The 25,382-nt window shown below is 46.9% G+C and overlaps 1 protein-coding gene across 2 annotated transcripts in view; it reads right to left on the bottom strand.

Annotated features, from left to right (window-relative positions):
* The window catches only part of CECR2 (CECR2 histone acetyl-lysine reader), a 513,194-nt gene that overhangs the window by 159,473 nt on the left and 328,339 nt on the right, over positions 1 to 25,382 (bottom strand). For both annotated transcript variants that reach the window (XM_069628656.1, XM_069628657.1), the window contains exon 8: positions 14,292 to 14,375. In XM_069628656.1, the coding sequence (XP_069484757.1) occupies positions 14,292 to 14,375 (84 nt within the window). The remainder of the gene's footprint in view (positions 1 to 14,291; positions 14,376 to 25,382) is intronic.

Below are 25,382 nucleotides of genomic sequence, written 5' to 3'. Positions count from 1 at the left end.
ATCACAGCACTAAGAAGCAGGGGGAACCAGCAGAAATTGATCTATAAAACTGGAATATGAGATCATTTTGTATGTCAGGGGATAGATCGGCACACTCACATAGGATTGAAGGAGGTGGCCTGTCTTTCTCAAGTTGGGATGGATGATCTGGTGGTTGGAATGAGAAAGAAATGGCAGGGGAGTGTTTTACTACTCCCAGGCTATCATCTTCCCACTATACCACCTCTTTCTCTGCCTTGAACAGGGGTCTGCAACCTTTGGCTCCCAAGATGTTTTTGACTGAAATGTCCATCATTCCTAGCCATCATTGGCAATGAGGCATCCTGGGGTTTGAAATCCAAAAAATCTGGAGAGCCAAAGGTTGCAGACCCATGCTTTAGGTGAACCGTTGATCTGTGTGTGTGGGGGAGGGAGGTACTAGCCATTGTCCCCTCCCCGACTCTCCCCTCCCTCAGAAGTGGAAAATGAGAAGCGAGATGAAATGGCCACTGCTCTAAAAGAGCACATGACCGAGTAGTGGCTAAAGCACTGTGAAACAGGAATAGCCTGACGGGAATACCTCCTTCGCCATTTTGGGTAGCCCAGGCAGAGGGCAGGCCAGCCTCTTCAGGAAGGGTGTGCGCTGGCACAGAAGCAACACAAACAATAGTAAGCGGGTACCAAAATAACTGTCTAATGAAGCTTTTATAAAAATAGGATCTTTAAACGAATACAAATTCTTACAGATAGTAAAAACACTACTATCCCCACTCATGTTAGGGAAAGGCAGAAAACCGACTTAAAAAGGAGTACTCTGGGTTTGTTGACAAGTGCTTCAGCAGGAAAATGTTAAAAGTTTATGAAAGAGGCTTTTATAAAAGAATGGTAGAGAAGGGAGAGGTTAAAAGTCATTTGGGTCCTTCAAAGGGAACAGGGCCTATTTAAATACCTTTACTTTGTCTTTGAGGCACAAGGTCGTTGAGCCAGGCTTTCTGCCTTTGAAACAGGGTTTGGACGCCAGGCAGTGGTCGATTCAGGAAGTGTCGTCAATGGGATAAAATGCAGTGAAGTTCTGCAGTGGCAAAAGCTTACTGGTCAAAGATGCTGGAAATGGCAGGCGGTGTCCAGTCCACGGCGCTGGAAGACTCGGAGGTCTCTGGTGCAGAGAATTGGCATTGAGTGGGCTCAAAGTAGCCTCACGTTACAGCAGCAGCAACAGCTTGGAGCTCAAAGAAGCTGGTAACAAGGCAGGTGGTGTCGAGTTAGGGGTGCTGAAAGACTTGGTGGGTGCCACATGCTGCTGAGATGAGGGGCGTAGGTGCCGAGCAAAATTCAGAGATGCAGAGGCAGACTAGGTTGAAGGGGACTCTGGTGGTTCCCTTGAAGTAGCTTGGACCGTGTCAAATGTGAACTAACTGGTGCCAAGGCACTTCAGAGATGCAGAGAGAGCCAAGGGTAATTCCTTTATTCTTTGGTTGCCAATCCAGTGTTTCAAGGGCAAAGTGAGTCCTTTCTTCTACCTTTCCCAACCAGGAAGGTTTGGAGAGAGCACTTATAGGGTTCCGTCACCTCGAGTGAGTAGGATCCTGCAAACTAGTCTTAGTAGGCCTTGTCCAGCTAGCTGTCATCTAACTAGGCTCCTAGGATGGTTAGAGAAGAGCTTTCCTCTTCCTTGGAGGCTCCTTGTTTTCACCTCTCCGTCCAAAAATGAATCCAATGAGGGAAGGGTCTCCCTTCCCTATAGGTAAACTGTTAGTGTATTGGTTCCCTTCTAGCCTTCAAGGGGTCCAATCCTGGCTGCGGTTACAAGAGTCCTTTTTACCTGGTGATGTTATACCCCGCATGCTCCGTCATCAGAAAGTGTGGAGAGTGACGGGAGTGGTTTGGGAGCCCTCAGAGAATCAAAGATGTGGTACCCCTTCTGTGGACAGATACTGCTCTCCGGGTTACTCCAACTCTGCTCCCCTCACCGGTCTGCCTACTTCAAAGAGTGTTTAACACTCTGGCGTGGGGTTTTCGGCATAAAGCAGGGCATGGCATTTGAAGCACTGGACCCCATCCCTACACCCAGGGGCAGTTCCTGCCTTCCTGGGAGGTGAAACCCCTTTCCCAGAGAAGATGAATGGTTTTTGGGAGGACCCATCCCAAATGGTTATTTTGCGTGAAACTGAATCACAGACGGTGACTACAGAGGAGGCCTTTGACCAGTAAGGTCACTAGAAACCAACCAGATAATGAAACGCCAAATGCTTGGACCACCATATCAAACCACATCTGGCTTTATATTTATTTTTACTAAACAGCCACCATGCCTCGGGAGCACACAGTTATGTAATTTTAAAAGTGTGTTAACTGTCCACGGTATTCCTGCTTTTATTTAATTAAATGCCAATGTCAAAATTAGAATCGTTGGTTCTATACATGCTTCCAGGCAATCCTTTAGAGGCCATCTACCTGAATTAGTCCTCTAACGGTCCACCACCTTTGTAGCATATTTGACAATTAAAATCTGGTTTGCACGTTCTAAAGGTGAAGCCTCATATGGAGCCAACACACTGCTGGCAGGCCATTTACTCATACCCAGCAGCCAATACACAGGGGGTGTTTATGCAGGGATGTTGCTAAGTTGCATTGTACACCAAATGACCAGCAGGCCCATCTGGTTACAAACTCAACAGGACCAGTTTTTTTTTTTAAAGTGCTGTCAAAGTGAGTCTTTTACAGAATCTTTCTTAGTAGAATTCATTTCATAGAGATCCCACAATTCATTACAATGATGCAGTGGCATGGAGAGTGATCTTTCTTTTCAGCCCGCCGCAAACTCAAAGAGGGCAAAGAGAGCAATGGAGAGCACAAGAGCGTTCCAGAGAGGGGTTCAAGTAGGCAGCTGTTAAAATGGATTTAAAATATCTGGCCTGGTGGACAGATTACAGGAGGCCACCCTATTTATAGTGACCAGGGAAATTGAGCGGTTAGCCATACCCCAATCAAAGTAAGCGTGGAAAGTGGACAAGGCTTCGTCTCAGGAGTGTGTTCATGTAGTCAGGGGTCCACAATGAGCCCACAAAGTGAAGCACACAATTCTGCGTAGACAAGCAAGTACAAAAATACTCATTATGGGCCCAAAACACAAGTGAAAAATGAAACAAGCAGGTAATGTCACAAGACCCAGTTATAAAAAATATATACAATCACCTAACGTTTATAGAAATGCATATAATTCACTTACACACCTGACAGGGTGGATAGTAATTATGCAATTAGGAAAACCAGTTCACAAGTGTAATACCCTAACTTTATGAGTCCAATCCAGAAGTTGAATGGGGTCTTGTGGCCAAAAGTCACGAAGTTCCTTTAGGAGAGGGGACACAGTTAGAAAAGGTTCTTGTGGTGGTGACACGTTACATAAGCAGCAATGATTTTAAAAAGGTAATTAAGATACCTTTTCTATCTCTCATAACAGCTTTTTAAACAAATGTTTCAAAAGCAAAAGAATGGAATAAACATAAGGTTTATTATAGGAGACAAAGGGGTGGTTGTAACTATTGCGATTACTCACCACCCTTACTCTTATTTTCCCAAATGACTTGGCAGGTTGACTGGGAGTTGCTTGAGGTAGGTTTTTCCACTGTTGGATCGAGTAGAAGCTGCCCAGAAGCTGCAGTGCAAGGAAGATTCCGGGCGTGTCCAGGAGCTGAGTGCAACCCTTTCAGAAAGAAAGAAAGCAGGCACTTATGCAGCCATCTTTAGGACTCTCTACAAGACAAAAGGAAGCTGGTTCCAGCAACAGTCACCATCTCCAATCTAAGAAGACTTTCCAGGACAGGATCCCTCGAGGCTGGGAACCGGCCAAGGAGACTTTTAGAACGAGCTGGCGACCACCGAAGTTCTTTGCGAAAACACGGAATGGAGATGCTTCTGGCGCAGTATCCCAATTCAGAGATTGTTGGTCCACCGGGTGGTCTTGGGTTCATTCCGAAGGCCCAAAGCTGTAGGAACCAGAGAAGACTTTGAGACTAGTTTATCCCACCAATCCAAGGGTCGAAGCACCACAGAAAGCCTTCTCAGATCAGGTAGTCCAGCAGAGCTTCAACGGTACAGTGATCGGAGAGGTTGCCAGGCCTCTTCAGGAGTCGACCACTGGTCTTCAGTGGCTGCAAGGGTACACAGGATACTTGGTTCCAACAGTGATCTAATTGTATGGCTGCAGAAGCCCTTTTCTTATCCCATATCCAGGCTTATGGCAAAAACCAGTCCACCAATGGTAAGGATCTGCACCACTCTGGGTTTCACTCATGCATGCATACTAGACTTTCAGGCACCACAGTTGTGGAATGGGACCAGAGAATGCCATACATTATCTGGGTCCACGCACAAATGGCATGCACTAGTAGTAAAAACAGCAGCTTTCCCGGGCAAATGCATGACCATATTAGGGATTTCCTGACTTGTGCGGCCAGGAAGCCGACCAAGAAACGATATGGCCAAAGAACAAGTGAAAAACCTTGTGGCATAGCCATTTTCAGGCAGTGGGCAGTAGTCATGTTTATTATCTAGACACGGTAAATGTGAATGTGCACACCAAAAGCACTGCAAAAATGGTAAAAATGTAACCGCTGCCACCAGCTTCTCTTCAGGCACATATAAAAAGTAGCCAAAAATCCAGGTGTAAAAGACTAGTGGGATACAAAACTATCCCCCCCATGCACTGCATAGCGAGGTACCCAAACAGGTAAAAAGTAAAAAAGAGAAAAGGGAAACAGTTTCCCAGTACTGATAGTCTGACAAAAATGAGCAAAAGGCCAGGGAAGTGAAACAAAACGTTTAGGGGTCCATAGAATATGAAGTGAAACTTGCCTAAAAGAGAAATATTTCCCAACAGATGCGAGTGGCAGAGAGGGTTTCAAGGAGGCCACAAGGGGCAGAAAGGGTTGAAAGGAGGCAGCAAAGGGGCAGATGGGGCTCAAAGGAGGCTACAAGGGAGAGACGGTCCAGGAAAGAGGGACACAGAGCGAGACCCCACAATCAGAGATGAACAATAAACTGAACAACATAGGTGAAGAAGATCTTAAAAGCAAATAAGTGAGAAGCAGAGATACAGGAGAGAGATAAAGACCAAAAGGGTACAGGGTTTGGAGGCAGAATAGACACAGAGGTACAAGACAAACGTTATCTGCAACATAACACATTCCGTGGGTGAAAAAATATAGGGGTAAATCTTAAAAAAGATGAAGTGCTGTGGGTTAGCGTGAGGAGCGGCCGCTACCCCATGCTCTTGCTCACAGGTATGAGATTGTTTGGCATGTCCTCATGTAAAACGATTAACAAAAGAGTATTCGAGTAGTCTACCATGTACCATCGAGTATTAATCAGGCCACATTGAAAGATCGTGAATGTTAACAGAAGGGGATACATAAAGCAACAATTACACTGTGTTCAGTGGTGCGAGCGAGGTGTGCACGTAGTAATGGGCCACAACAGGTTTGCTTTAAGGTAGTGCAGAAGGCAGGCTCGTATGTCAAGCAATCCTCAAAGCACCAACAGAAAAGCAGCGAGATAGAGTAATCAGGGCCTTCGATAACGACAGAAGAAATATCCATGTAAGGATGCTTTGAGAACCTTTCCATTTTATTCACCTTCTGGTACAGATCACTGCTGCAGCTTATTCTTTCAGTCTTTAACCCCGGGTTTGAAATAAAGCCCACACCATCTCCCAGAGGTTAGTGTTTTTGTTATTTATGATCACAAGATGCCATTATAGATTTTTATTTTACTATCAGTGCTGCTTATAGGGCTATGCTATTCTTGTTATATATAATGGAATACCACCCCTGTGGGAAGAAAAGAAACTGTTAACAGAAAGTACCGTCTTAAAAACACATGGATACTCAACTGGCCATTGACTATGAAATAGTTGCTTATGGGCAGTCCCAGGTAGGGTGGGGCATTGGACATTTGCTATGGAAGGACAAGTTAACACAGGCAACACTATGACAATGGACCTTCTCTACTGCCATTATAAAAATAAGACTGCCAAAACTGAGAAAGCCAAGGGGACATGAGCCACAGGGCGCTGCTGCTTCTGGCAGCCTCTTCAAGGGCATCAAGGTCAATGCCAGGTGCAGGGCCTCTGCGCAACTCTCCACCTCGGAAGAGAACATACTGGGTGCCTAGGCAAAAAGGAAAATGGCTCCTGTCCTATGTGTTGCACCCTGAGCCACAAGAGGATTACCGACTATATGAAGCTCCCAACTAAACAAGGTTTGATTCAACCAGATTTACGGTAATTTCTATCTAGCGGGTACAGATTATTATTCTTGCGTTATCCCTATAATCAGGTTCTTGTTTTTATAATCATAGCGCCACAGCGAGGATTAAGTAAAGAACAGCCAACACGAAGGCTATGCCAAGCTGTTGGATAGGTTGAAACCTTAACAAATCTCTTATGTTGCAACCTAATGCTACCCCAGGGACCACTGTGGAGATATTCAAACGATGTGTAGCCAGCCACAAAGGCTTTTGGGTTAGAATAAGGCATGGATGACATTTCTCTTACTATAACTGCTATTCAATTTTTCGATTAAACTGCATGAAATGTTAGGTGAATAAGTGCATGGTTTATCTGGATTTTAAATCCATTTGCTGCTGTATGCGTATGAAGTACGAATACGATCTGTTTTATAAAGGGAGGTCTTTCTAGAGAAACGTATTGCTGTATCTTGCATTGTGAAAGGTTTGTTTTAAAGGGGTCGTCAGCAACATTTCAAAACAAATATGAATCGAGAAGTGTCCACCTTGGGAGATCACTGGAAGCTAGATGCCTTAAATCTCCTAAATTTTAGAAACCAGGCCTCTACACAGAACATAGGGTTGGGACAAGCCAGGGTGCCAGAGGAGTTAGCAAAGAAACCTCCCCAGGATGTTAGAAGCAGTTAGTTTCTCTGAGGACAACATGCTATTACTGAAACAGGTTTTTGTGAATTCAAAGTCTTATCCTTTAAACCGCACACACATTATGGCTCCATCGTCAGAAATACCGACCCTATGCCTGTTGTCTTCTAAAGATATAGCGCTTGTTGATTTCATAGTAAAGGGCAAATTTGACTGGGTAAAATATTTTCACTTCCGAAAGTTCAAGTCATTGGTCCTCCCTGAGAATCTCTTTTGTCCATGGATTACGATGTGATATCACCTTCCGACCTGGAATCTTAAATAAAAAAAATAATACATCTGAGCGGGCGAGCCCCTTGGCAAACAGAGGCCATGGCAGATTGGTGTCCGATTTAGGTGACTAATCATTTCTTAGCTTTCAGGAGACTTGGCTGACAGGTCTCCCTAGCATAGATGGTTATACTGTCTGTACTATTGAGGCAACACAGGGCCCGCGGGGTTGGCTGTCAGAGGGCCTCCTCTGCGCATTAAAGAATGTGGATTTCTGAATGCACAAAGTTGAAACCTCTCGAAAAGACATCCAATTGGTGATGCTGCTCTCTTCCCTCCACCAAGCAGGAGCTGCTGAAAAATCTCCTTTGTGCTATGTATTTAATGTCTATTTTAATCCTAAAATTGGAGATTGCGTCTTTCTTGAAAGCCTTGTCAAAGCTTATATCTGAGGCATTGGTGGTTGCCGTAGTTGCCTCTACAGAGGTGGTAGTCCTCGGAGATTTTAACAGTGAATATTTGGATCATAAATGGTATGTTGAACCAAATAGGACAGGCACCTCTTTTCAAGCCAAGAAAAGGAGGCACACAGATCAAATCCGAACTAAAAGCCTGGGATATCATTTTGGTTAAAGGGAACTTGCTGCCAGAGATTCCTCCGAAACATATGGAAAAAGGGCCCCTTGAAGTCTACCATAGACTATATCTTCCTGATAAAAGAGCTCTACTGGAAGTGTTCTAGTATGAATGTTGTCGGCATGAAGACCAGCGACCATAGCATTCGCACACTGGCCTTGGATTTAAATATCTGTCACCCCAGGGAGTCTGAACCACTAACCCGGGTAGATGTAAACCCACGCAACCATTCACTTGTATGGAAGCCAGCTCTAGCCTCACGTTTTAATGATTGTGTCCTGCTTATAAGGGCACAGGACATGGGATTCTTGTTAAACCCCACTAGCTATGACACAGCAGTCCAATTAGCACTTTGCAATCTATGCACCTGCAAACCAGCCAGACCCCAGCAGCCTAAGAAAAATCTTCTACATATAAATGGGACAAAAGCGTAGCGAGACGCTTGAAGATATCCAGGTTCTGGTGAGCAGGTCAAGCTCCTTAAAGGAAACCACACAAATTGGCTTAAGGGACACTGTTTTGACTTGTGTATTAGAGATGCTGAAGCTATTGCTTGGCTCCATCATACAAAATGCTAGCTCCTTTTGGAGACTGGAGAAGGAACCGTTTCGGCAGCAAGCTATTCAGTCCCAGCCAATTAAAACAAAATGTTGGGAGGCCTATTTTTCTTAATTATACTGCGAATCAGGGCTAGCCATAGACAGCCCTTCTAACGAAGTTGGCTTGTGGAAAGACATGAAGGTCGAACTATCGGACATTAAGAACATGATTAAGAACAGTAAAGCCTCTTGTAAGGCCCAGGTACTTGCCCACCCTGCCACACACCTGCACTGCCCCATGGCAAGCCTTGCGCTTGGGGCTGTATATGTAACCCTACAGCCCCCCCCCCCCCCCCATTTGCCTGCACTTAACAGACACCCCCTGTATGTGCCTTAAACCTAGCACTTGCCACTTGCTGGCTGCACTACCACTTGTTTGTTCAGCAGTTTCCATTTCTCCCCTACCCCTTGCACTTTCCCCTTAACCCCTCCCCTGCACTTGAGTGTTCAAGGTCACTGAGCCTAGTAAGATCGTTGTTTTTGGTCTCCCTTGTTACCCTCCTTTGCCTCGTTGTGCTCTAAAAACACTTGTGTACGAGTGCGATACAAATAAAATGTCAATATCTAATGCATAGGACCTGATGGATTGGTAAATGGCACTTTGAAATCTAACATTAACCTCTGGTCTGCTATCCTTAACATTATCCTTCATGATATCCTGGGGACAAATGAGCCCCCCCCCCCCTTTCTTGGAAGAAGGCGCTGATTGCAGTAATATACAAGAAGGGCGATAGTTCGACGGAATCAGCCTATCACCCAAACTCATTTTTGGATTCCTTGAGTAAAGTCTTTGGGGCAGTAATTTAGAAAGAATTGCAGCATTGGCGGTAAAAAAATGGCTGTATTGATAAATATCGATCTGGCTTTAGACCTGGCATAAATGCATCTCAAAATTGTTTTGCAATTCACTTACTACAGTCAAAGGCAATCCATGAGGAGAGGGTTATTTGCCGCGCCTTTTTAGACAATGCAAGTCTTTGATCTGATGGCAAAAATTACACGATTTGGGGTGCCCACCTGGATTGATTGGTATCTGAGAGTAAGGCAATTAACATGCCAAAGTAAAAGTCGGACTGGATCAAGAGGAAAACTTTTCCAGATGGATAAACACCCCATGTGGCTTACATCAAGTCTGCGAGCTAGCGCCATTTTTATTTAGCATTTATATCAACGCACTGCGAAAGGCCCTGCAGCAAATAACTTTCCGTTAAAGTTGGGAAACCTAAAAATACGTTTTCTAGCCTATGCAGACGATATAGTCCTGTTTGACCTTAACCCTATTGGCCTTCAAAGATCACTGATGGCCATTAACTCCTACCTTATATCTTTGAATCTACCACTGACTGTGCCCAAGTCAAAAATACTAATGTGAAACTATAAAAAAAAATTAAATAAAAGAGCGCTCCTTAAGTGGTTTATAAACCGCCCTCGTTTGGAAGCAGTCTCTAACTACAGATACCTAGGAGTTGAAATCTTTGAAAGACGTTCAGGTCGAACGTACCTAATCAAGATGAAAAATAAAATCTGATTTAATTCCTTTGAATTATCAGCGTTTGATAAAAAGTACGGTAGATTTCCGGCCCTTCCGGTTTGGAAATATTACCATCAAAAGTCAATTCCACGCTTTGTTTACAGGGCCGATAACAGGTCTTAACAAATAATTGGGATAAACTTGAATCTATGTTACTGAATAGCCTGCTTTTACTCTCTAAAAAAAGGTACGCCTATTGCAGTTCTTTGACAAGAGATGGGCCGGATCTCTCTCCAGGCCTGTGCTGATTGCAGGAGACTGCAATTACTGATGGTTGTTATTCAGCCTCCGAAAAATTCCTTAATACATGATTATTTGCGCACAGTATTGTTTACACATTCTAGCGAAGTCTTGGCAGATTGGGTAGAGTATTCCCTGTAAATTATGAGAGGATACCATCTTCTTACACTTGCACTGATGGTTCCTTCAATTAACACCAAAAGGCATTTGTTTGAATCTGACTGGATTAGGAAAAGAGATATAGCCTATTTTACCATCTTAAATACGAGATACGTGATTTTAACACTCTGCCCTCCAATCTTATTCAACACCCAACCAGAAAACACAGATTTGAAATGTTATGCTTCAAATTAAACCTACTCCCGACCAGAGAGGTTGATGGTGCAGGACAGGGCATTCCACCCTCAGAGAGGTGGGGGGGGGGGGTTATTTGTGTGTGTGTGTGAGTGTGTGCGTGTGTGACATCTCTATTCAAACATTCATCTCCCTTGTAGTGTATTAATCAATGTGTTGCATTTGTACTGTATCATCTGTTTTAAAGTGATTTCATCTCTTTTTAATATGTGCTGAGAATGTTTGCAATAATTTAATTGCATTGTTTTTGCTGTGTTTATATGTCTATTTTTAACACATTTCTATCTGCTTTTTTATGATTCTTATTCTCTTTTATTGCATAGGTTTTTTTATAACCAAAAACAATAAAATGAAGGTTTTAAAGCAAAGCACTACACAAACTTTTTTTTTTTTTAAGTGCATGCCAATGTATGCCAAATTCTGAGCTGTGAGAACTGGAAGAAGGCCAGAGAGCAAGCTGGCACAACGATCAGGGCTCATACCAAGAGGATGAGCCATTTTGAGTATATGGTACTCAAGATGGCATTATCACGTTAAAAGAAATAAGGACGCAGGATTGTGCACTGGAAAGGACAACCCATTTACTGCAGTCAGACTGTTCTGTACACATTGTTAGGGGGATGTTTCATTTCTGTGCCAATTCCCTTTAAATTTAGGGACCACCAGCTCTTTTGCTGGACTCTGGGCTTTAGAAAATATATATTTTCACTCCCGAGTGAGTGGAAGTTTTTCCCCCACTCCCTTATGTGTTTTTATGACTAGGATTTTGTGTTTCTTACGGTTTAATGGAGTCTGGTAAACTCCATATGCATCTGCTTTTTGCATTGTGACAGCACCTTTTGTGCAGTGCCACTGAGAAGCCCCTGGCACTTCTCTTAATGTTTAAAAACATTTTCTTGGGTGAACTTCTGGTCCCAAGAATAGTAAAATGACTGGTCTTACTTAACTTTTCTTTTATGGGTCCAACAGACATCACCCTATGTGGAGTGCTGGGGAGTTATATAGTAACTCCTTATCCAACTTATCATGTATAATTCTGTTACACTAATTTGATTGGTGGTGGCAGTGGTTTCTAGTTTACTACCTTTGAGCCATGCATCTGCGGGCTGATTTCTCAGCTGCAGTACAACACCCAAGGGTGACCATTTCCCCAAAATGGCCCCAGTCTTTTTTTGCCATTTCTTGTCAGTTAGTTCCTTCTGGGCTTTGACTCTGTTTGAATTGTGTTTGAGTCTTTTGTGCTTTTTGCCTTTGGCGGGCTTCAGCCCTCAAGCCCACCCAGGTTCCAGTGTGTCTGGAAAGGCAGGAAGTGAGGCAGGGTCCCGAAACCTCCCTGTCCTTTGTCTCTAGGCGTGCCCGAGTCAAACCAGTTCTGATGGGCTTGCTGGCTGTCCTGGAGGACAGACACACTGCTGGGTGATTGACAGCCTAGGGCTGTCAATGAATGGGAAATTGCTTAAAAGGCAAGGTTTTTGGGACTAGAGGCAGAGTCGACCACTGGAGGACAACTTCCAAGGAAGAAGACGTGAAGAGACGCCAGCAGCCCCCTCCTGGACCACAAAGTGCCCAGTGAAGACCTGCAGCTGTGCTGACCCAGTTTTCTTTTCGACTGGGAAGACCAGCAAGAGACTACTTCCTCTCTTGGGCTGGTGGGACCAAATGGCCTTAAGACCAGCTTCATTTTGGCGCAACTCGCGACTTCCTGCGACTTTCCAGGGCTGCAGAATCCCAATACGCGGGACCCCTGACCATCAGAGTGCATTGTCTACGGAAGAGCTAATCCAGCCAAAAGTTTGTGGGCATCCAGAGGACCCTAGAAAAGCAGGAAATCTTCATCCAGAGTCCAGGACGGAGGGATCAGGTAAATTCCACCAGAGCTGTTCGTTCTTTGGTGCTGAAAAAAAGGCACCAAAACCACAAAAGGCTGCTGAATCAATGACATTATATGAAGACCCTCTCTTGAGCACTGCTGCAAAAGCCCGCCAGAAGTCCTCCCTTTCGTCACCATGACGAAGGACCAGGGATAAGGGTCTGCAAAACTGCAAGAGGAAGGCATCCAGCTGGAATCAATGCTTCAATTCCCATGTACTGTTGGGCCTGGGGTACGTACATCTACCTTTTGCCAATTGTGGCGCTTCCTAGCTTGCAGTGTTTCATTTTAAACCCTTTTCAGTTGACCTCAACTCACCTGCACCGGCATCCCAGCTCTTGCTTCTTCAAGGTGGGTCCTCTTGAGCGTCTGATTTTCTACTGAACTACTATTTCAATACATTTTCTAAGAAGAGCGCACCAGAACTTTGAACTGGCCCATTCACTTTGGCTGTCCTGGCTCCCTAAAGGCACCCTTCTGAACCTATTGGCTTTGGCAGTGCTTGTTCCCTTACAGGTGTTAATTGTTGAACACTTACTGCTGGAATAAAAGACTGCCTACATTACTCTGGGATAATCTAACTGTTTTACTACTTACAAGTATGTTCGGATCTGACTTTAAACCTTTCCCTTCTTAAAACTCAATATTGTAATGGTGATCACAAATAAGCACCAATACGGACCTCAAATGACATCACTCGTTTTGTTGGAATATATTTAGCATAAGAAAAGTTTGCTCACCTACTTTATTGCTCTTGTTGAACACAATCCCCACTTTGGGATTCATGTTACCATTTGCTGCTTTTTAAAGGTTATCCAATTATCCTTGTGTATATATAAATACATATTTATATTATAAGTGTGTAAGTGTTTACTTGGATACCTGTATTTACTAATTTCTACAGCTCACATTACCCCTCTTAAGCCTGGCTGCTCAGTCACTCAACCAACTTGTGTAGGTCAGGCCTATAGTAAAAGGTGGGTTACCTAATACCAAGAGAAGTCTTGTTAAGTGCCACACCAGTTGGACTCTACAAATTCTTACCCAACACACATTACAAAACTAAAATGTTACTTGCAGAAAAGAACACAGGAGATGCAGTATCCCTGTAGCATTCTACTTACGGTGGCTGTGATGTAATGTAGATAAAGGGAAACAGGAAATGGGAGAAGCTCTCACTGCAATGGGAAGCTAAAGGATTACCCAATGGATCCTGAACTAAAGGAATGGATCAAGAGGTTGATGCAACAAATGCTAGACATGCACCAACAACATCTAATCAAATAAGACATGCTGTGGCACCATTGGCATCAATGTGGAAAGATGCAAAAAGGGAACTTCTTCCTGAGGGGAAGCCAACTGCAGCTGCCCGGTTCAGCGGTAAGCCCTTTCCCAAGTGAGGTGAACAGAGGCGGGGAGGGGGGGGGGTGTAGGGGGGTCACTGCCTGTGCCTGCCCGGAGGGAGAATGCTGTAAACTGTGCAGCAGGTAAGAAAAGATTCTGCTGTCTTGGGCCTCCAATGCCGGGAGAAGAAAGCAAAACCCTGCCATCCGTGCACACTTCCGTGCCTTAAACCGGCAGAAGAGGAACCACCAAATGATGCCTCTGCGTCTTCCTTAGATGCATGCATGTCGATCTAAAACAAATTGTTCAGTAATGTTCAGCATTGTCATAAGCAGTGTTTTTATATGATCTTACCTTCATAGGAAAGCCTGATTTAAACTGTTTGATAGCTCTTCAAAATCGGAATTTGAACCAAAAGACAGCACTGTCAGGTTCTACTAACTTACGATGCCACTTACAGAACATTTATAAGTACAGCAAGCAAGACAGGTGTATCAAGGACATCTGCTTACAGCACATCTTGCATACAGTAAAAGATATCATCATCCTTGATATGTCCTCGTCTCTTATCCCTCACCTCTTGCTTGGGTACACGCAAGGTTAGGTGTTCCGATATCCGCTTGGCGGCAAGTTCCGCCTGCAGCTTCTGCAGACGCTTCTCCTGAAAAGAAAAAGGGGATGGCCTAAGGTTAATAAAAATGGAAACAAATGCAGCATGGTTTGGACTAAATTTGGTGCCAACATTCGTTTTGCTTTCAAATCTAAAATACCTATAAGAATAGCTAAATCCATCGCAGGATTACTCTGGCTCAGAGGAAAATATAATTTACTCTAATGACTTGTAGGCCAGTCCTTGCAAGGACAGTGACTTGGCTCCATGGTTCAGTGTGAAATTAAAGAAATCTGATAGTTAAAAGCAACACTGTTTAGGGGACCCGACATTTTGGAAGAACAGATGGTCAATGTGAAGTGTAGACAAGGAACAAGTTACTTACCTGTAACTGTTGTTCTCCAGCATGGGTCTGGCATGGATTCACATGCTCATGAATATTCCCCGTCAGGCCAGGAATCCTCGGTATAGAAATAAATCAGTATCAATTTCGTTTCTGATCTGTCTTTCTTAGTAGTAACCAATCACTGGTCTCTGGGTCATACTGCCCCCAGCCAATGACTGCCCTCTCCCTAAGCCCCGCCTCTGGCAGCCATCCTCAGATTTGGTAGCACGTAAAGTGGCAGTATGACCAAGTGAAGAGCCGCAGAGGGGTAGGCGGGAGGGTTCGCATGTGAATCCATGCCAGACCCATGCTGGAGAACAACAGTTACAGGTAAGTAACTGGTTCCTTCTCCAGCATGGGGTCTGGCATGGATTCACATGCTCATGAATAAGAGAATACATAGCAGTACACACATGCACAACCACGGGAGGTGGCAACAGTCAACATTAAGCAATACAACTCGACATTAAGCATCTCTTACCTCCTCACCAGGCTCACCTTAGGCGAACAGGTTGCGCAGCACTGCTTGGCCGACCGTGGACTCCTCCCTGGAGTCCCGATCGACGCAGTAGAATCTTGTGAAGGTGTGCATCGACCTCCACGTCGCAGCCCTGCAGATGTCTAGCAGGGGCACACCAGACAGGAACGCCGTGGTAGCAGCGATCGCTCTGGTCGAATGGGCTCTCGGACGGCCGGGCAGCGGTCGGTTCGCCAACCGGTGACAGTGCATGATGCAGCCGGAGAGCCATCTGGAAATGGAAGTCTTCGAGAGAGCCTTCCCTTGATTCACAGTCCCAAAGTTCACAAACAGCTGTGACATCTTCCGAAAACTCTTTGTGCGGTCCACGTAGAACTTCAGCGCTCTAGCTACATCCAGCGAGTGCAAAGTCCTCTCGGCCAGCGACGAAGGCGACGGGAAGAAAACTGGCAACACCAAAGGCTCGTTGAGGTGGAAGTCCGACGGCACCTTGGGCATAAAGGAGGGGTGCGTCCTCAGCACCAACCTCGCGTCATGAAAAGTCAAGTATGGAGGCTTGCAAGATAGGGCCTGGATCTCTCCCACTCGTCATGCGGAGGTGATGGCCACGAGGAAAGCTGTCTTCCATGACAGGAACTTCAGAGGCGCCGAATGCATAGGCTCGAATGGGGCCCCCATGAGCCTGGTCAGCACCACATTAAGCTCCCACACCGGGGCAGGAGCCTTCACCGGCGGGAATGATCGGAATAGTCCCTTCATGAATTCTTTCACCCGGCGATGAGACCACAAGGACGCCCGTCCCGTAGTCCTGGTATATCGGGAGATTGCAGCCAGATGTATTTTGATGGAGGCTTGAGCCAGTCCAGCTTTGGCCAGCGACAGTAGGTATGGCAGTACTTGAGGGGCCATAATCCACAGAGGGTTAATCTTCTGTGCACGGCACCAGACAGAGAACCTCTTCCATTTATGTCCGTAGCACTTGAGAGTTGAGGACGCCCTGGTCTTTGCAAGAACCTCTCTGCAGTCGGCCAGGATGTCGTACCCTCCAAACTCTAGTGCTGCAGGAGCCAGGCCTGCAAGTTCAGCGACTCAGGGTTGTGGTGAAGAATGGCGCCTCCTTCTCTGGAGAGAAGGTCTGCGTCCGTCGGCAGCTTGACTGGTGTGGACGTTGACAAGTCCAGAAGGTCCGGGAACCAGATCTGTCTCGGCCACGCCGGTGCGACGAGGATCATCCTGCACCGGGACCTCTTGAGCTGGTTGATGAGCCGGAGCAGCAATGGCAGCGGAGGGAATGCATAAAGAAATAGGCCGTCCCAGGGGAACGAGAAAGCATCGCCCATGCTCCTCGGCTGGGGGAACCTGCTGGCGAACCTCCAGCACTTGGAATTCGTCGCCGTTGCGAAGAGATCGATTTGGGGTTCGCCCCATCGTCGGAAGAGTCAATCCACTTGATCCTGGCATGTTCCCACTCAAATGTTGATGTGGAGTGACTTCTCCTCCGGGAGCCAAAGGCCTCTCGCGTGAAGATCTCCGGAGTGCGCTCCCCAACCTTCCAGGGAGGCGTCCGTCGTCACAGTCACCTGGTGAGCTGGGATCTGAAAGTCAGTGCCCACCGACAGATGGGAGTGGGTACCTCACCACCGGATCGCCTGACAGAACGTCTTGTTGAGAGGGATCCTGTCCTCGAAGCTGCCCGTCGACTAGACCCAGCGGGCATCGAGGAACTCTTGTAAGGGGCGCATCCGAAGCCTGCAAAGGCACACCAGATAAATGCAGGAGGACATCATCCCGAGGAGGGACTTGATGGATCTTACGCTGGTCATGTCCGTGGCCAGCAGACGCTGCACCTTGCCCAGAATGGTCCTGGTCCTTTCCTCCGACGGCGAGGCCAGCCGCGCCACTGTGTCGAGCTTGGCTCCCAGAAACAGGGCGACTTGCGACGGAACCAGGTGGGATTTTGGAAAGTTGATGGAGAATCCCAGGTCCGTGAGCAGCTGGATAGTCTTCGCAGTGTGCTCCACGGCGAGCTCCCTCGTCCTTGCCCGGATGAGCCAGTCGTCCAGGTAGGGGTAGACGTGGATCCCCTGTAGGCGCAACCGCGCCGCCACCGGTGCGAGGCACTTGGTGAACACCCTGGGTGCCGACTTCAATCCGAACGGGAGGGCCTTGAACTGGTAGTGCCGCCCTTGGACCACGAACCTGAGGAGCTTTCGGTGTCTTTTTAGAATGGGGATGTGGAAGTACGCATCCTCCAAGTCCAACGACGACAGGAAATTGCCCTCCTCCAGCTGTCCCAGCACGTGCTGGCGGGTGACCATACGGAACTTCTGCGCCTTGATGTACTTGGTCAGTCGTCGTAGGTCCAGGATGGGGCGCCATCCTCCTGTCTTCTTTCTTACGAGGAAGTACCTTGAATAAACTCTGGATGCCCCGAAGCCTCTTTGGGACGAGCTTGATGGCACCCTTCTTGAGCATCGTCCTTACTCCAACAGTAGTTGAGGGACGTGATTTTCCTTCCTGGCCACGGGTGGAACGCGAGGGCACTTCTTCTGAAACTCGAGGGGGTGCCCTTGGGCCAGGGCGTCCAGCACCCAACGGTCGGTGGAGATGGACTCCCACACGCTGAAGAACCTCGCCAGCCGGCCTCCCACTGGGGTGCTTCAGCGGGGGCCCGACCCCACGGTTCAATCGTTGGTAAAGGAACCCTTCCTTCTTCTCTTCTGGGCAGAGCTGGAAAAGCTTGGATGCCCTGGAAATCATGGCATGAAAGGATCCAATCTCGTTGGTCGGGGACGCCCGAGCAGGGGGCGACGGGGAACACCTCCCGTTGCCGCCTCCGTCGTCATCTGTACCTGTCGTAACCGTGCCTGTATCATCCCCATGGGTAGTAGACCGGGGGGAAGGCAGAGCAGGCCGCAGAGGTGGCGTAGGATGCGTCGTCCTCCTCTTATGCGGTGGACTTTCCGAAGGTCCTGGCTCCGGTTCCCCCGTCGGGTCTGGCTCAGGTACCTCCGTCGGGGGAAGGGGCAACCTTGTCCTTATCTCCGAGCACAAGGTCTGAATCGCTGACAAAATGGCCACCGAAGTGTCCTGCGGCGCTGGAAACGACGGGCGCGAGGGCTCTTGAGGAGCCTCGTCGGCGACACCGTCACACTCGTCGCCCTCGACGGGATCCCTCCCGATGGGCCGGGCCTCTTCCACGACTTCGATGAGCTTTTCTTCAGAGGTCGTGTCCGCATCTACGATGGCCACCAGCCCCTCCACCACCTTTTCCAACGAGGATTTCGTGGGTGTCTTCTCAATGGGCCTGAAAGACGACTCCCTCTGCGGTGGCAGGGAGACTGGGTCCTGAGGGCGCCTCCACAGGCTGAGCCAGGGCCGCGGCGACATCCTCAATCGAGGTCTTAGCAGGGTGAATTGAGGCCATCGTCACCTTCTGGGCGCCTGGGACCTTCCCCTTGGGGGGAGGGTCCGAGCCTCGCTCCCCCTCTGCCGGAATCTTCGAGATCGACCAAGGCCTCTCCAGAAGCTTCGCCAGGTTCTCGGACTTCCTCTTACCCGAGCCAGAGCGTTGGCTCGTGGTTGTTGGCGCCGGGGAGGATGCGCCCTGCCTGGCAGCCAAGGAGCCCGACCGTTCGGCACTCGTGGTGCTTAGCCTTTTGTTGGGCCCCCGTCGCCGGGGCGCCCTCACAGGACTTAGACCGCTCAGACTTCTTTTTCTCCTTCTCGCCTGACGGGCTCTTCCCTTCCAGCCAGTTGGCGAGACGGAGGTGGCGATCCTTCATGGTCCGCTCCGACATGTTCCCACAAAACGCACAGTCCTTCTCCGTGTGCGTCTTGCCCTCTTGGAGACAGTAGAGGCATAACGAATGCTCGTCCTCCTTGAAAACATTCTGAAGCTGGCATCCAGGGCAGGTCCTAAACAGCTTCCCGGGCGTCGAGCTTCCTTTCTCCTGGGCCATGTCCGGGGTAGGCCTCGGAACTTCTGGAATCCTCCAAAAGCGTAACTCGACGAAAACTTCACCCTTGAGGGGCGTAGAAAACTCCGAAACGGATCCCCATTGATCGGATGTAGAAACGGTGGAGCTTGAGGCTCTATTTAACCGAAAAATGAGAAATCTCCTGAAAAAGCGCGAAAACGCAGCGAAAGCTTGAGAGCTACAGCACAAGGACTCCCAACACTTGAACGTGCGGTAAAAATCTGAGGATGGCTGCCAAAGGCAGGGCTTAGGGAGAGGGCAGTCATTGGCTGGGGGCAGTATGACCCAGAGACCAGTGATTGGTTACTACTAAGAAAGACAGATCAGAAACGAAACTGATACTGATTTTTTTCTATACCGAGGATTCCCGGCCTGACGACGGGGAATATTCATGAGCATGTGAATCCATGCCAGACCCCATGCTGTAGAAAAAGGTTTCCCAACAGTAAAAGGTGGCGATTTTCTTTTTTTAAATGCATGCTTATAAATATTTTCCTGAAATACTATACATATTATAGCTCAATTTGGAGGCTCAAATAGATATAAGAGCCATTGGATTTACAAGTCATTCTGTAGGGGAACCCATGAAATATTCCAATTCTTAAGGCGCCAGGACACCAACGAATACAGGAACACTAGTGGAGTCAATCAAACCACGTGGATGGCAATGAGGAAAATTGTGTTACCAATGAAAACGCTGGATGCACAAAAATCAAATACATTTGAGCTATGTCACTGAAACCATCCACCACTTCCACACTGGATAAAATGCCATTCCAAATAATTTTCCAGTAGGAATTCCACCACCGTTAACTATTGTGCTGGAAGATGGATTCTTTGTTGCACATAATTGTCCTTGTGCACCTTTACAATTTGCAATCAGATTTAGCTTAATGTGTGCACCACAGCATTGAAAGTTTCTAAACATATTTAAGTACAGCCCTGAAGCAGGCTTGGTAATGTGGAAATTAGCTTGGCGATGATTAATCGGAGGTGCTGGCATATAAAGTACCCCACCAAATTGCATGTAAATACCAAATTCATGTAATTGCCATGTTTCTTTGCCTCAGCAAGACTTAAACCCATTGCCCATGTTATAGCATTATGTCCATGTTAAACCAACTGCTTTTGTGTCCGCACACGAGGCCCAGGGTTTTCGCCTGGAACAGATATTACTCACAGGCTTAGAAATGTTCGCTCTGTTCTCCTTTCCTGTAAAGGCGACATAAATAATGTCTGTTAAAACTCTTGCACTTCCCGTCCTGTCCAAAGCTGCTGTGCGAGTCAGCATGCATTCATTGACCCTGGGGTCTCCTCTATGAATGATTGCTAGCATCTGCACTCTTTCCTGAAACATAAGCATAAAGCGTTTCTATATTCAGAGTTGTTATTCTCTGGGATATGTGGGAAGGGGAACTTGTGTCAGAGCTTGTGCGTCATTCTGTAAAAGATATGACCTGCTATTGTCCAGCAGCCCATGAATGGATATTATTATCACTACCGCGGCAAGATGTGTAGTTTGCAAATTCCCCACTGTGTCAAATGTGATGAATTAGCTTGTTTTTACGACCACGCATGTTAAAGATTGCACGTGCATCCTGAAGGATATTTTGACTTGCTTAGATAAGCTATATGAGTAATGACCATTTGCAAATGTTCGGACTTTGTAAAATGTCACCGCAAGGGCTGAAATAACAGCCGAAAGTGTTTTGGAAGGAAACTATGTCAGGAAGTGACTGGGCTTCGCGCCAGTCATAAGACTCAATGTAATCGTTTTCCTATAAAAAGCCTGCTCACTGTAATGTTAGTAGCTCACTCTAGATAGCATCCCTATGGTGTATCTTGCAGTCAGCCCTTCCGCGGAAGTTTTGCATTGCAATAAATGATTGTTGAACTCACTTACTCGTGTGTTTATTGATGGAGACCTCCGCCTGGTGAATTTTAGCATTGACTGATTGGCGTCCCTGGACTGGTGGACCTTGCAGATGCAGTCCATCGCTTTGATGCGTGCCTTCCATTGAGCTCCCGTCTCCGGTGGACGACTTAACTGGGCCCAAACATTATCGCACCTTTGAATGCAAACAGTGCGGTCCTCCCTTGAGACAGGAGATCAAGAAGGAGAGAACGACTGCTCTGCCAAGGACCAGACGAACCAGACAGAGGGGAGGTCTCCTTGGTGCGGTGAGTGCATTTTGTGTCTGCAGAAAGTATTGGTGGATGGTAAGCCACATTGGTATCAGTTTTATGGTACGTATTATTTTGATTGTAGTAAGGATATTGTAATTAATAATGGGGAATTTGTGCAATAGAAATAAGAATGAGGAACCTATGCATGCGCCTGCTGAAGGCACTCCATGTTACACTATGTTAACCAGTTATGGGTTGGGGGCGGTACAATTTTGTAAAAACTGGGAGGAATACACAAAGTGGTCCATTCAATTTAAATGGCCCAAAGCAGGCCCTTTTTGTATACACATAATCGAAAATCTTGAATTAGTGTTACTAAAAAGAAGGGTTCGCCCCACCCAGCATGATGCTATTCGCCAGTGGCGAACAGAAGCGATAAAGCAGAAAATGTCCCAAGATAAAAAGGATAGGAAAAAGCAAAAACGGACCTTACAGGAGAAGGCATGTGAATTAGATAACAAAGAGTTTGAACACCGGCTAGATGTAGAGGATCGGGCTGCATTGATAAAATTCAGTAAAGGCATGTACCCACTCCTCCCGAAGCCAGAGAAAGATAGTCACCCTTGACAGCGAGGCTGATCAGGATACAATCAGATTGACAGAGAACCTTTTGCGATTAACAACACCTGTCAGACCCCAGCCTAACAGCACGCACCTTGCCCCGACTGCTCCCCCTCCCCCTGAACTCTCACCCCCATATGGTACCCAGACTGGTACTATGGATCCAAATGGTGTCGAGGAGCAGGAAGTAGGGCGCTTATCTAGACAGGGGCCCTTCTTCCCCCCCGGTTGAATATGCAAAATTAGAGCGCATGGCACAACAAGTGTTTGATAACCCGACCTCAGGGATAAAACAAAGGTTATATACCTGCCAAAAGAAGGAATTTCGACATGTAATGATAATGCATTGTGACCTTCTTCATGCATGGCTGAGGAATGAGGCTAAACGCCAGTGGCCCGTGGGTTTGTTTGATATTTATAAGGCCATTGACACTGAGAAAGATCAGGCAACCCTGTGGCACCAGTATGACCAAATCATTGACGAGGTAACAAAAGTTATGAAAGATTATGATGATCAGTTAAAAGAGTAAGAAGAGGAACGTTGTAGAAGAGAGCAGTCTTTGCATGATGCCAAACCGACGGGAAAGGCGTTGGTTAAAAGGATATATGATGAAAAGGAGCCAGGGAAGGTGGGATATTGGACGGATCTATTTACCACCCATAGCAAGGCAACCCGACTGGTATGCTTGCAAGAGCTTTTGAACAAAATGGGATCAGAATGTGAAACAAGAGGGCGGGAGGATGTTTGCAAAAAGGTGAGAGAGTGCCAGGCTGAATTGAAAACATAAACCGAACTGGGAAGTGGAGGATCTTAGGACGGGTAGATTGTTCAAAGAATTATTGGAAGTGTTTCTCCCAGGGGCCCAGCTGGTCCAAGTAAAGGCACCACTGAGGGAATGTGCGCCCATTGTTACAGCAGCCCACGACCCAAGTGACAAGACCCTCACGGTAACCAAAACATATGTCTATGTACCCCTCACTAGAGCAGAACTGTTCAGTATAATAAAAAGCACCCCAGACCCTAGGACCAATGCCGCGGGATTCTACAAAGAGTTGAGAGCGCTATTTAAAATGTGCACCCTGACTCTGCAGGACATTGATCATGTAATGTACGCCGTGACCCCGGCTGATGTATGGGAACCTTTTAGATCTCGGGACCCCCCTGGGCATGCCATCAATTGGACAGAGTTAGAAAAACAGGATACAGACCGGAAACCAACTGATCCCATTCCACAGGACCTAAAAACGCTAGGGATAAGAATATTAAGGGCACTGAGTAGCGTGTTGCCAGAGGTGGATGTGAATGTAGAAAAAATGGATGCAGTTATACAAGGCACTGCAGAAACAGTTGGGGACTATTTTCTGAAATTTGAGAATGCATTTATGGCACACAGTGGCCAGTCTGTTAGCAACCCCACGGGTCAGAGATATTTCGCCAAGGGCTTTGTGAAGGGTTTACGAAAAGGAATTAAGAAACCACTTAAATTGGGCGAGAGTACTTGGCAGGCAAGCACCCCATCCCAGATCCTAGAGATGGCTAAATATTACAAGCGACAGGAAGACGAAGAAATGGAAGGTAAGAAACAGGCAGATAGGAATCTAAAAAATAAGGTGCCAATGCAACAATTGGTGAAACCACCTTACAGTAAACCAAAGGGCCAGAAACCCCAGGTAAAAAACCCTACAGGTAACACTACGCAATGGACACCCCCGCGAATAGACCAATGCTCATTTTGCAAGCAGACGGGACATTGGAAAAATGAGTGTCCCATATTGATGGCGCGGAATGGTCAACCGGCGGGTGGGAGAGGAAGGGGCCGAGGTGGACCCCCCGCGGGACCACCTCAAGGCCAGGGAAGGTTTGTAAACCCCGAAAATAATGTATTCTCAAACAGCGCAGCGCAGCGACAAATGGTTAGAGTGGATGGCAATGAGTTTGTGGAGGATGAACTAAGTGGAATGATGTTCTTTGATAACACAGCAGCAATGAGTTGAAACGCCCCTAGTGAACCTGAGGAGATGGTGTCTGTTCCTATAGACCAGAAAGGACCGTATGTTAAATTGCAGATAGGACAGCACCCCACCGTTAGATGCTTGGTCGATACCGGAGCAGGTAACAGCTCGGTTGACGCCAAGGCCGTCCCCTCAGTTCCACTATCGGGTGAAAACAAAGTTTCCGTAGGGTTTGGTGGGGAACCCATATGTACTCCAGTGTCCCAGAGAGTTGAGACGTCTGTATGTGGAGTGAAATTGGCTAACAAATGGTTACTTACTAATAATAGGTGCCCCGAGAATCTCCTTGGGTTGGATCTTTTGAAAGCTTTAAATGCGACTATCTATTGTTCCCCAACAGGCGTTCGTATGACCATATGTAAATCCAAAATTGGTGGTTATTTGGTTGAACCATTGCCACCAGAGTTACAGGATCTGCCCGCAGAGCTTTGGGCTGCTGGTAGTAATGATGTAGGTGTTTTGAACATTCCCCCTGTTGTGATCAAGGTAAAACATGGGGTCCCTCTACCCCGAACCCCGCAGTACAAAATATCTCCAGAAGGGGAAGCAGCATTGGTAAGGATTGTACAGGATCTAATGCGACTTGGGGTTGTTGAAGAGTGTGATGACAGCCCATGTTACTCCCCGATTCTCCCGGTTCATAAGAAAGTGACCCCGTATAGATTTGTCATTGATCTTAGGAGAATTAATAAGGTTGTGGACCCCAGGTATCCAGTTGTCCCTAGTGTAACAAGTATTCTCACTATGGTCCCTCCCACGGCCACTCACTTTAGTGTCGCGGATTTAAAAAATGCCTTTTTCTCCATACCCATAGCTGAAGAATCTAGATACCTCTTCTCCTTTGTATTAGCACAGCGACAATACAGGTTTTGTCGAGCACCCCAAGGTTACACAGAGCCCGGCTATTTTTAGCCAAGCACTAAAACAGCAGTTGGATGAAATTCTGTTACCCTCTGGTGTGATGCTCATACAATATGTGGATGATATTCTCATTCGTGGAGATACTGAATTAAGTTGTAAAGAAGATACCCTGATTGTGTTACAGCATTTGGCATACCATGGCCACAAAGTGTCGCTTAAGAAAATGCAGTATGTACAGTCCAAGGTTGATTATTTGGGATATGTCCTCACTGCAGAGGGTCGATCACTGTCACCTGAGAGGGTACGGTTAATACAGGAAATGGCCTATCCCAGTACCTTTAAAGAATTGAGACGAATGTTAGGTATTACCTCATATTGCCGTCATTGGGTCCCAGAGTTCTCCCTGATAGCTAAGCCCCTGTTACAATGTTTGAAAACAGAAAAGGATCAGACACCCTTCACTTGCACGCAAGAAATGAGGCCTGCGATGCTCTGAAAAGCGCATTGTGCAGTGCCCCAGGGCTCGGGACACCCAATTACGGCAAGCCTTTTACTCTTTTTGTACATGAACAGCAAGGTTGTGCCCTATCTGT

The sequence above is a fragment of the Ambystoma mexicanum genome, chromosome 12, assembly GCF_040938575.1.
Source record: "Ambystoma mexicanum isolate Mex_15411 chromosome 12, UKY_AmexF1_1, whole genome shotgun sequence".
Taxonomy (NCBI): Eukaryota; Metazoa; Chordata; class Amphibia; order Caudata; family Ambystomatidae; genus Ambystoma; species Ambystoma mexicanum.
Note: the sequence above shows the minus strand (reverse complement) of the source record. Positions and strands in the feature narration are given on the sequence as shown.